At 43.6% G+C, this 12915-nt stretch overlaps 1 protein-coding gene across 2 annotated transcripts; it reads left to right on the forward strand.

Annotated features, from left to right (window-relative positions):
- LOC6600303 (collagen alpha-1(III) chain) lies at nucleotides 1-11781 on the forward strand. Of its 2 annotated transcripts, XM_026993282.1 has the most exons (13): nucleotides 1-24; nucleotides 6228-6360; nucleotides 7670-8001; nucleotides 8076-8304; nucleotides 8367-8906; nucleotides 10015-10053; nucleotides 10127-10333; nucleotides 10400-10454; nucleotides 10532-10581; nucleotides 10642-10752; nucleotides 10820-11017; nucleotides 11314-11368; nucleotides 11715-11781. In XM_026993282.1, the coding sequence occupies exons 1-12, from the start codon at nucleotides 1-3 to the stop codon at nucleotides 11337-11339; spliced, it is 1944 nt and encodes a 647-aa protein (XP_026849083.1). In that variant the 3' UTR covers nucleotides 11340-11368; nucleotides 11715-11781. The 2 variants fall into 2 exon arrangements, with proteins under 2 accessions (XP_026849083.1, XP_026849084.1); XM_026993283.1 differs by lacking the exon at nucleotides 11715-11781 and having other exon boundaries at nucleotides 10015-10020; nucleotides 10184-10333.
- The last annotated feature ends 1134 nt before the right edge of the window (nucleotides 11782-12915 follow it).

Consider the following 12915-nt stretch of genomic DNA (forward strand, 5'->3'; position numbering starts at 1 on the left):
ATGGCGCGTGCAGTTTGTTGCATGGTGAGTTTTTTTTTTTTTAATTATAATTTTTTTTTTGTGTATGAAATATATTTTTTTAAATCTTTCAAAAGTTTTGGGTGTGTAAATGAAGGATATTTGGATATTCAAAGGAATGACTAGATATATATTTGTTTAATTAAAGAATTTTGGAAATTTCTATAATATTTTATCATTTTTTATTAAAAAAAGAAATTATAGTTTCAATATTTTTTTTTGTGGATTTTTAGTCATTTTTCCACCCACATATATTCCAAAACAGTTACAAAAATTATATCTTTGCTTACCTCTTTTTTTTTTTAATAATCATTGAACTCCATTCCGTCTGTCCTCAACACTTGGCAATCGCTAAAATTAATAACAAACAAGAAAACCAAATAAATAGAGGGAAAAAAATGCGTCTGACTCGAATATTTGATTTCAAACAAACAAAAAGGCATACTATGCATGGCAACACCTACCAGCCGTAGAGTTTTGAAGGCTTCGAGAGCACAACAGAATGCAGCAAAATGCGGCAAAGTATTTGTCGAGCTCAATAGCTCACAAACGAATGATTCCGATTCCGATTCCGATTCCGATTTTCATTCCAGAAACGATGTCATTTGCTTGTATTACAAATTTATGAGCAGACAGACAACAAGTCCGGGTCAAATTTTGTTACTATTTTCGGTTTATTTGCACAAGTACGGAGTATTTGCCTGAATGCAACTTAGTGGAAGGGAAATGAATGGTTATAGTACGAGTACGAGCGAGTAGGGGGGTAAATGAATGGCTTGTACGAATAGGAATAGCGTAATAGCAATGGCACTCATCGGGCCCGGCGTTTTACTAGGCAAACAAGAGACGAATACCGGCAATTTCGTAAGCGTTTCTCGATGAGTAGCCCTACTATTTGTTTTAGCCGCAACGCAAAACGTCTTGCCCATGTTTTTACCCAGTTTTTGTCATTGAAATCCAATCGATATTCGTAATTTGTTGAGCTTTTTGCATAGTAGGAGATGCGTCAATGGCCAAAAATGCGGCGACACAGCACAAAAAAAAAAAAAAAAAAAAAAAAAAAAAAAAAAACAAGAAACCAAACAAAAGCGAATTTCTGGTCGAAAGTGACAGATAAATTTGTATTAAATGATATTATCGGAAGGTATGCAAATGATTTTGAATCATTTGTTACTTTGGGGTTTGGTGATTGGTGATTGGGGTGTTTATTCCAAGCCTTAGTTCCGTTTGAGAAAGTCATGATATTTAAAGTCAAGGACTTGCTTCATTAACAACCAACAAAAAAAAAAAAACTATCCGAAAAGAGTGTTAATTTGTATGAGACCCCAGCAAATTCTTAGATAATACCCAACCAAAACATGTTAATTGTCCCAAAAGATACAGATACCCCCAAAATGTATATATAAAGTGTCATAATGATGCCGCGATAGCATCTCCATTTCGCACTAGAAACCAAATTGTTTTTGGCTTTGGGTTTGTGTCACCTGCCAAAAGCCTGTCTCTCTCGCTCTCTCTGTCTCTGGGGTCCCTTGACCCCTTCTTTTGGGCTTGGGGGTTAAGCTGGTGGCTCACAGAATTTATCACGACAGCATGCGGCTTATTTCTGTCAGACACGTACGAACAAAAAAATGTGGTAGGAGTAAAAGATTGTTTATGCCCTGCGGCAACAAGCGTTGACAGGGGCCCATCGTCTCGTTTTGGCCCAGAATTCTGGGATTTCTTTAGCACTCGCACTCCCCCTCCAGAGCTGAAGATTGTTTGTGGAATTTTAAAGAGTGCGCGGAATTTTCATCTGCAATTTGAGAGGCAGAGATTTAATCCGATGGGACACAGTAGTAGGCAAGAAGTTGAGTTCGAGTCATAAAATGTACTCATGAGTGGAGTGTCTGGCATTCATAAACAGTTTGAAACAAATAAGGGGGATTTTTTCGGCTGTAAAAGAGAGTGTTGGGAGTATTAAACATGTGGGACATTGCATGGATTAAGTTTACAGTTAGCGGAAGACCAAATAGAAGATTGAAGAACATAAAGAACTAAAGAAACCAGGGGTATGAAACTTGGTAGATGTTGGAGTTGGAGAGCCCAACGGGAGAGCTATTTGTTGAAGAGCTGGACAAACCTTCAAACTTCCTCCCTGCTCCAAAGTTCTATTCTTGAACCCTTTACGTAAGAGTTCATGGAACTCTAAGCCACGTCCCATTCACTTTTATTGCCCATCCATTCTAGGCATTCTTTCTGCCAACTCTCCATCTCCATGGGTTTTTTTTTTTTTGCCCAACTTTCGATATTTAAAGACACCAAACAGATTGTGGTTTGTCTGGCTCTAATTTATGAATCTCTTGGCTGATTTTAATATCAAAATCTATAGATATTTAGATATATAGAGAGTGTAGTGTGTGTGTGTGCTGTGCGTGTATCTTTAATGAAAAATCTAGAAATGCAAATGAGTTTTTTGGTGATTGCCAGACAGCGATTAGCAGAGACAAAGACTGTTGTGGGCAGAGGAGGAAGTCTTCGTTCGGTCTTTGGCTTGAACGAAAAATGTTATGCGAATGTGCCCACAAAATGCCAAAAGTTGAAAGTAAAAGTTTTTTTTTTTCTTCTTTTCGATTTAAAATTAATATGATGTCACTCCCGAAAGAGATGTACCCATGAAACGGTATTTATTTTTTAATGATTCCCATAAATCTGCCCCGATTTGGAAAGGGGAAGGAAGTAGACTCGTATATGTACATTCCCATCATTGTTTGAGAGGGATTTGATCTGTCTGAGGAATGAACTCCATCAGCTTTTGGCTCTGCTCTGGTAGAATACTTCTAGACGCTGCTGCTAATTAAAGCCACATCAGGTTCGACCTGTTTCCCAATCGAATTTTATCGATCGATTCAGATCTCTGGTGGGTTACAAAAGTTTGCCAAGTTCTAATAATTCTTTTGTTGTCTCTGATGATATTTGTTGCCGGGTAACAGGCTTGGGCGTTCATTAAAAATGTTTGTTTGACATTTTTTTTTTTTTTTTATGCCTGGTTTATGGAAATATTTGATTTCACAAGCACGAAAGAAATTTCACAATTTCATGCAGTCGCAGCCCAGCCCCGAACAATCGAACGAACGAAACTGCATCCCAAAAACTTGTGTCATCGATTAAGGTCAGAGATTCCCCTCGCGTCGCATAATCGGTTGCATTTTTTTTTGTTTTTATGGTAGTTTATTAAACATATTTTTCTCGCTGTTCAATGCAATGGGCCCATGCCAGACTGACCTTGAATGCCAGAGAGTTTCGCCTCTAAAAACCGCCAAAGGGCAAAAAGCAGTCAAGAGTCTGGAGATGGAGATGTCTTAACCGGTTTCTGTGTTTTTGGAGCCCCCGGAATGATCATCATGAAAATGTTGTAGCTGAAATCATGTTAACAGAAAAACCAACATCTCTGGTGCGTGCAAATAAGTCGATTAATAAATTTTCAAGTTATGCAAAGCAACAAATGGCAAGAAAACTTGGCAAAAGATTCATTGGCTCATTGTAGAACGCTTGAAGCATGCACCATGCGGCATGCGTTCGTTCTCAAGGCGTAGAGTTCTGTGGCTTTTTGGGTCATGCCGCCACAGAGGAGCCACTTGTCTTCGAATGATCTATGTGAGCAACGCCTCGGACCTGACGGGCCACTTGATTTACTGCATTTGCGGCTCAAACCGAAGCCCAGACTGAAACTCAACTTAAAAGTAATACTCTCTTACCGACACTTCTTTTGTGTCTCTGTGGCCCACATTTTTCTGGCCTGGCCTGGCGTTTGGTTTCTTAATTGATTGAAAATTGATTAGAGGCTTGGCAGCAGCCAGCCACAGCCCCCATTCACCTCCATTGAAGCGTAGACAAATTATTTATAACAAATGGGTGTTTCAGTCTGCGGCCAAACCCAAAAACAGGGATGCAAAACAGCAATATGCCATAGATCAGGGTGAAGTTTGAGTGTTACCTTGGAAGGAGCTAGGGGTCTGCAGGGCAGTGTTTCTTTCTTTCTCCTTCGGAAATACCTAAAGAACTCATTGGCCCTACTTTATAGACCTTTTGGGGGAACATATTCCAGCAGTGTGGAATATATAGCCCTACTAAACCTTCAGTGCCTCCCAATAGTCCCACCACGTGCAATCAATCATTTTGCCAACCCAGCCTGAACCGACTTTTAAGCCCCAAAGCCCCAAACTTTCAACACGTTAGTTCTCCAGACAAACTTTCGGGGGGTGGGGGGGGGGGGCATGCTAGAAAATCAATAATCACATGAAAATTATGGAAAACTTTTGTAATACGCAATCCCTCCCTGAGACACTCACTCAATGAATCATTGAACTCTTTGCCGAGGCTTGAACTTTATTTATTATGAAAAATGTGATGGGCCCTCCCTCCAGAGGCCCTCCCCTGCCGTATCGGTGGCTGGAAACGACCTCCGTTGTCAGCAGCTGTTGGATATTATGGCATTATAAATTATAGTCATTTTATAGATATTTTTCATGGAGATATGGGAGCAGTCGATTTGGCAACAATTTAAACTTGAAGATATGCCAATCAAAAGACAGTTAACCGTACGCACCAATCCGATGCGATGCCACCAATTTGCATTAATGAGATTTCATATTTCGATGCCGTTTTCGATGGTCAAATAAATTTGTTTTTTATGAGAAATTTATTTGGTTTTGTTTGTGTCTTTGGTTTCCTTCACATGGTTTGGTTTTCATTTTATTTGCCCCCACAATAGCGAAAACGAAAAACAGAAATTATTGACCTTATCCGCAAAATCTATAGCGGGTGTTAACCATTGTTATCCAATATAATTAATATACATAGACATCTCTCTTTAACCTTAAGACAAAACCCTCAGATATGGGCAGATTAATGGAAATGGGCGTCAACGAAGTTTAAATGCCCTAAATTGTGGTGGATTATAAAAACCGTATGGAGAAATTCCTTCTACGTTGTAATGTTTCTCTGCCTCTCAAGCACAAAAGAAGACAAAAACAACAACACATTCGCAGCCCAGTGCTCGTTTCTGCTCGTCTTTTGAGCAATGCACATTTTTGTTCGTCTCCTTTTCAATGCTGATTTTCGTGGACTCCGCTCAGAGATAAGCTCGGTCTCCCACTCTCTCTTTCTAGCGCACACCCACTCCAACAGCGAGTGGCAGACGGTTGGGATTTGTGTTGTTGGGAGACACGTTCATTCGTGTTCGAATGCAAGCGCAAAATATTACAAATGCGATGATGTACGAGATTGTGTTTTTGTTTCGCATGGGGAAGAGACCCACAAACACACACGAAGAGATGGAGGCACATAATTAGAGGCTGATTGAAGAGGAGGCTCTCAATCGCAGTCTCAATCTATCAAAGATCATAAACCAATCGAACTATTATTGTATTTAGCATAATGTGAAGGTCTTTTCCTTCTACAATATTTAGGAAATATGACTGCCTTTTATGAATTCTAATAAAATAACTCGTTTCTGATAAGGAAATGGCCACAAATCCGGAACTGTGGAATGAATTAAATTAACTCAATGGAGAACGAAGAATCGATGCTAATCCAAGAACTATCAAAACTCCCAACTAAACGCAGCATAACCGTAGTTACTAATGTGGCATAGATTCAATGATTATTCGACTGATTAGTGCGACTGCCACTCCAAAATGTCGACAAGTGCATTAAGAACTCGGCTAATTGTCCATTAAAGTGTCTGTCAGTGGGAGCCAAGTTTCAAGTTTCTTCTTGAACGTTCAGTCAGTCGGCAGAGTGGCTGACATTTTTCGCAGCGACTGTGACAAATCGAAGGAAATTAGCATATTTAAAATCAAGTTCCAGTTCTAGTCTTAAGCCAAAAAACCGTCCGTCAAAACGTTTTTTTGACGAGTGAAGCCACAAGCTACGAGGAATGTTGTGCTTTGATTATTTTATGCCTTTGACATTTTGGGGCATTTTTTTTGGGAACGAATCGAACCGGATCTAAATGGGGCTGCTGCGGGGATGGTACGAAACAGTAAAAACGAGCTCAAAACTTCCCAAACTTTTGTTGTTGTTGCCTGTTTGAGTCATCCAAAAAAAAAAAACCGAACCAAAGCCGTAGTTAAGACATACATTTTAAAGAGTTTGTGGGCGTGCCTTGAATGTGACAAATCTTTTCAACAGCTGTTTCCATTAATCATTTTCTTTTGTGGCTTTTCCAGGTCGTCGCTTGCATCTTCTTGGTGCAATGCGTTTACTCTGCCAAATTCGATGCAGAGAATCGTCGTCTTATACTCGATATAAACGATCAAAAGACAACGAATCAACAATATTATTCCTCTAACTTTGACACAAGTAAGTGACGAACACGTTTCCCCTTCCCTTTACCATTGCGCCGCTGTCTATAACGTTGTAATAAGCTGCTTATAAAACCATTCCAAAGATCACATTCAATTCAAAAAAAAAAAAAAAAAAAAAAACATTAATTTATGTAAAGTATTTTCGTAGAACCTCCTTGTATTTGTATCTATCCTATAAAAAAAAAACCCCACTATCCACCCATTCCATGCAGTTTAGTTAGTGTTTTTTTCATAGATAAAACCAATTTGTTAATGTAGTTGTTAGTACTAGTAGTACCTTAGTCTTAAGTATTTGTATACCCCCTACCCCACCCCACCAACCTACCTCTACCACTGCCCTCGTTCTTCATTAGAATGTCCTTTGTAGTATGTTCTTTTGTAGCAGCTTTACTAAAAATTTCACCCCAGTAGAAATCGTAGATTCAAATTGTAAATATATATATATATATACGCTCAATCAAATCAATCAATCAATCAAACAACCATCTATCTATATCTCTCTCTCCTCCTCTTTCTCTCTCTTTGTCTATATGTCTCTTTTCCTTCTCTATGCCACTATCTCTCTCTCTCTCTCTTTTACATACCTTTTCTTGTATGAAAAACATGAAATTTTAAATGAAAAAAAGCTTTGCATACTCATATCCTCCTATCACAACAAAAAAAGAAACCCAACCAAAAAAAAAACTAGTTAAAAAAAAGTTTTTACAACAACAAAACTTCAACAAACAACAACAACAACTCAACAACAACAGCACACAAAAACACCAACATTTTCTATATACTATAATACTACCTATATACAAATATATATCTCATATATGGCTAGGATTATTCCAAAGGCAATATAATAATAAAATGTAACGAAGGACACCAAAAAAGTTGCAGTGAGCATGGCAGCACTCTCTCGCTTGCTCAAATCTGAGAGCCAACAAGAGCAAAGAGAGCCCTTTTGCTTGGACACTCTCGTGCCTTTCCTTCGGCATCTTATTATTAAAATGCCTTTGGATAAACGAAACCTTTGCAGCTTCCAGCGCCTTTTACGAAAGATTTCTAGGTTCAGAAGAGAGTTTAGGTAACAGATATCTGATAGCCAGGTCGATAGAGATTCTTAGGGATATCTATGCAACATTTTACAGGTTTTACAGGGTCACATACAAAATTCTCACAAACACAAACCACAAACCCAAAGTTATACCTCTTAAAACATTACTCTTTCAACAACAACAACAACAACAACAACAACAACAACAACAAACAAACAAACAAACACCCACCCACAAATTCGTAAACGATCGAAAAACTAGACGCCTATCGTTATGGCTATGATGTGGGAAAGACAGGGAACTTCCATCACGAGACCCGTGGACCCGATGGCGTCACCTATGGCTGCTACGGCCTGATCGATCCCTACCATCTGCTCCGTGCCACACACTATGTGGCCGATGCCCATGGCTATAGGACAGTAGAGCCGGAGAAGCCCGTCGAGACCTTCCCCCCACATCTGTACAATGAGACGGATGGTGGTCCCTCGGCGCCAGGAATTCTGCTGCAGTGGCACGAACTCTACTTCCCCATTGGATGCGGCAAGTTTGCCAACGGCGCCCAGTCGGGTGTGCCCTACTTTGTGGAGAATGATGTAAGGATGCAAAGGAGGAGGAAGAGAACACTCTCTCTCCAGATAAAATCCTCACTGATATATCGATCTTCTAGTATAAGAAAAAGGAGGGTAGCAAGGATGCCATACCCTCGTTCTCGGTGAACATTCCGGTACTGAAGGGCTCCGACCAGAAGAGTCTGCCCATCCACAAGCCAACGGGTCCGCTGGTGCCCCAGGGCACAGGGCTCTTCGGCACCGACAAGGGACACACGCATCGCGAGTATCCTGGGGATCAGGCGCCATCCTTCCACTCTGTGAACACCCTGCTTCCGGGCAGCAACAGTGAGAACCGATCTCTGCGATCCCCTCCCGGCCACGGACTCTAGTCTTTCGTGTTCTTTTAGATGATGGCCAATACAAGCCGGATAGCAATCCTTATAACCATGTGGTTGGCTCCAACGGAGGCAACGGCGGAAATGGCGGCAATGGCGGCAGCGGCTCAGGAGGCGGCAATGGCGGCAATGGAGGATTCGGTGGCTTTGGACCCAACGGTCCTGGCGGTCCTGGCGGTCCAAACGGACCCAATGGACCCAAGGGGCCGTTTGGTCCCCCTGGACCCCCAGGACCCTTGGGCCCTGTCGGCGCGGGAGGCGGAGCCTCAGGAAAACCGGTATACAAGGATGGAGATCGCACAGGCCTGGGATCGGGTCAATATAATGCCAATGGCGACGCTACTGGTCCCGGCAGCGGCTCCGGTTTCGGCTCTGGCGATCGCTATAGCCCTGGCAATGGCAACGGCGTCGGTGCTGGCGATCGCTATAGCACGGGCAGTGGTGCTGGAGTCGGTGCTGGCAGTGGCTATCGTCCTGGCGATGAGGGTACCTACACGAGCACCTACACGCACACCGATACCGGTTTTCCTGGGGCCATTGGATACGTATCAGGTTAGCCCTCCACCAACAACAAATCCCCCATCCCCCCTTCCCACCCTGGAGATCAAAATTTGAACGATCTGTGGAGGATATAGCGAGGGGTCTTCTACTCACAACTGATATCTTCAAGGGCACAACGATCCCCGAAATGTTCGTTCAAATTTTGCTTCCTTCCAGGCTTTTCTCGTAGTTCTTTAAGCGATTCCCTTAACTTATGTTTATGTCTCTTTTTAGATGATAATTCTATTTAAATTTTAAACTATTTTAAGTTTACTTTCGTTTACTTTCAGCCAAAGATCAGCAATATATAAATATTCTTATTCATTTTCCTTGATTTTTTTTTTCTTGCAAATATTCAATATCCAGAAAGCACCCAACCACACACTATATACTATATGTTTAGGCGATATAGGGCACGATTTTTTTTTTAGAGCACCTCTCTCTCTCTCTTTTAAATGAGCGCACAAATTCCACAAAAATCCTTTCTATATATTTTATATGCACCCAAAACAAAAAAAAAAAAAGTTGAAAACGAAATGAAAAACACACACACAGACACACAGATATATGTGTGTATATTTATATCAATCATGCTTGCACCGATACACACACACACACACACATTCAGACCACACACCTACACACACACACACACATACACTGTCATATATTGTACAAATAATGCACCTGGAAAAAAGAAAAAAATATGAAATGCTTGAGCAATGGAACACTAATGGAAAACTAACCCAAAGAACTCCTTTAATTCCTTAACCTCACTTATAATCGATATACTATCGATAGCCATTGATCGATCGATTTCTGGTCTAACACCCCCCATACGCTATATAGATGTTGATACTAACCAACCATTATCCTTGTTTATTTTTTGTTTGCCGCTTTTGTTGTTATGATTTTTCTTGTGGTGTCGGTAGTCCCCTCCTCTTATTGTATCCTTTTTTTTGTAGCACTTTTTTGTATTGTAATTTAGTTACTGATTACTGTAGTTAGTGATTAGTGTAGCTAGTAACTGTACTAGTAGTTAATTTGAATTGATACAAAACTTGTATGAAATGTTTACTAATCGAACGATTTCCACATCCCCCACGCTCTTCCTCTCCAGGCAACGGTAAATATAGAGGTGAAGATGGACGTTACAAAGGTAAGCCCCCCCATAGCGCCACAGATCCCTTGGAGTACCATATACTCATGCATCGTGTTTTCTTTTGGGTTAGGTATTAATGATGGCAAATATTATCACGATGATTCGGGCAAATATGTTCACGTTGAAGGCCCCACCGGTCCGCCAGCACCTCCGTATGTCCACATTGTTGGACCCGAGGGCGGCTACGGCGGCGAGGGCGGCAACGGCGGCAATGGCGACGGCGGCGGTGTAGGACCCAACGGTCCCAACGGCCCTGGAGGACCCAAGGGACCTGGAGGTAAGAAAAACGGGGAAGGGAAACCACTTAAAGGATGATTCTTAAATGTTTGATGACTTTTACCAGGCCCGAAAGGACCACCCGGCCCCAACGGACCACCCGGCCCACCTGGACCACCAGGTATAAAAATAAACCATAGTCCTTTAGGACCAACCTCTCCCTAGGAAAGTATTTTACATTTTCATTTTCGATTCCATAAAATCCAGGACCTCCCGGACCCAATGGACCTACTAGACCCGGACCTAAAGGTAGGTCTCACATTTCCCTTAAACATTTTAGTTCGAAACCTAAAGGAACCCTCTTTCTAGGACCCTTTGGACCTCCCGGCCCACCCGGACCTCAGGGGCCAACCAGGCCAGGACCATATGGACCTCCCGGCCCACCCGGCCCCACTCGTCCAGGACCACCAGGGCCACCGGGTAAGATCCGCCCCTTTTCCCAGCCTCACAAAAGACAAAACTAACTTGATAATTTTCTACCCGCAAGGACCCCAACGCCCAGGACCTCCCGGCCCACCCGGACCCGGTCGCCCTGGCCCACCCGGACCCGACCGCCCGGGACCACCCGGACCCGACCGCCCAGGACCACCGGGGCCACCACCACCAAACGGCAACCGTGTACCGCCCACCGATCCCAGGCATTCGGACAAGGACACACCCGGATACCTGCCGCCAGATCAACCGGGTAAAATCTCGCTACCACCCCCACCATCCTACTCACAGACCATTAAGATCGAACCACCTCCGAAGTCACCCGTAATCAATTTCAAGCCCAATTACGAACAGAATAATGATTATGTGCAAAAGAAACCATCCACAAGCACAGCCACAGCAAAGCCACCACTAACCTATATTCCTCCTTCTATCCCACAACCAAAAAAACCTCAACCACCACCACCTTCCCAACACCATGTTCCCGTTCCTGTTCCCAACGTTCCTGTTCCCGTTCCGCCATTCCAAACGACAACAACGATTGTACAGCCAAAGGTCCCGGCTATCATTATTGAGAAGGATAATAAGCCACCAGTAACAATCGGTAATATTGATATCCATACAGTACCACAGAGACCGCACAACGTTGTACCGCACACACCACCCGCACCGCCCACTCCAGCAGTGGTGACACGATACGAAACGACTCCACGAACGACTCCCAGACCCACTGTCTACCAGCCATCCACGCCCAGACCCTTCGAAAAGGTCTCCAGTCCACCCATACAATACCATACGCCACAGGTGCCCCAACAGCCACCGCCGTACAGACAACCCGTACCACAGACGCCGACGGTGACGACGCCACGACCACAACAATCCTATGTTGTTGAACCAAAAGTAACGCCACGTCCCTCTCCACCATTGCATGTGCCTGCGTATCCGAACAGCGGCGACACCTGTGTCTGCAACGATAAGACGCACCACTCATCGAAAACCACTCAAAGCACCACAAGCACCCACTCCCACACTAGTAACAACTATCCCCAAAATCCTGCCTCTGTTGACTTTAACAAACAATTTTCCGGCTTCAATGGACAAGCGAACTTTGGCAGCATAATCAATGCCATGTCACTCACACAATTGCCCGTGATACCCCAAGCCCCGGGACAGCCGGCCTTCTATCCGCCGGATAAGATACCCAAGGGCGCCGTCATCGCTCTCATGCCGGTTGTGATCCTGCCACAGGAGTACTACTCGAATTGCGATGAGAATTCCATATACACAAGCGACAAGCAGCAGAACAGCATTGTCGATCCCTTCCCGCTGGGCGTGCAGCCAGCGGCCATACCGAATGCCTTCAGCCTGCATTCGGTGTTCACAGGCGGCGCCCCCAAGGATCAGTGCATGTGTCCCTGTTCCTGCACTCAGAATTTGCCCAGCAGATTGCACAAGAAACGCGAGACGAGCGAAAAGGAGGCCACGGAGGCGAAGGCCGAGGCGGAGGTCAAGGCTGCTGCCTCTGAGGAGGCAAAAGTAGAGATTAAACCGGTTGCGGCTGCCTCTGAGGAGGCCAAAGTAGAGATTCCAGTCGTTCCTGCTGCCTCTGAAGAGGTTAAGGTGGAGGCTAAGCCCATTCCTGCCACTGAAGAGGCTAAAGAGGTTCTACCAGTACCAGCCGCCTCCGAAGAGATTCAAGTGGAGGTTAAGCCCGCTGCAGCAGCCTCTGAAGAACCCAAAGTAGAGGTAAAACCAGTTGCAGCCGCCTCTGAGGAGGTTAAAGTAGAGATTAAACCAGTGTCAGCCACCGCCGAAGAGCCAAAACCAGCTGCCTCTGAAGAAGCTAAGGTCCTGGCTGATCCACTTCCCGTGGTAAAGGTCAAGGAGACTAGCGACGACAAGATCAAGGTTGAGACTACGAACTAAGACAACGGCCCCGACGTCCTGACGATGAAAGAACCCTCTCCCAGATCCCGCTTTAAATCCCGCTCCAGAATCCTCCTCCAAACTCCTCCCAAATCTCCCCCAAAAAAACTAATCCACTTTCCAGTCTTAGCGTCTAAGTGTTTTGAAGTTGAGAATCCATTGATGTGTTCGCTTTTTTCTTGTGTGTTAATCTGCCTGTCAAATTGTAGTCGAAAATATCTCGCA

This window comes from Drosophila persimilis, unplaced genomic scaffold, assembly GCF_003286085.1.
Source record: "Drosophila persimilis strain 14011-0111.01,24,50 unplaced genomic scaffold, DperRS2 tig00000824-arrow-arrow-pilon, whole genome shotgun sequence".
NCBI classification, from domain to species: domain Eukaryota; kingdom Metazoa; phylum Arthropoda; class Insecta; order Diptera; family Drosophilidae; genus Drosophila; species Drosophila persimilis.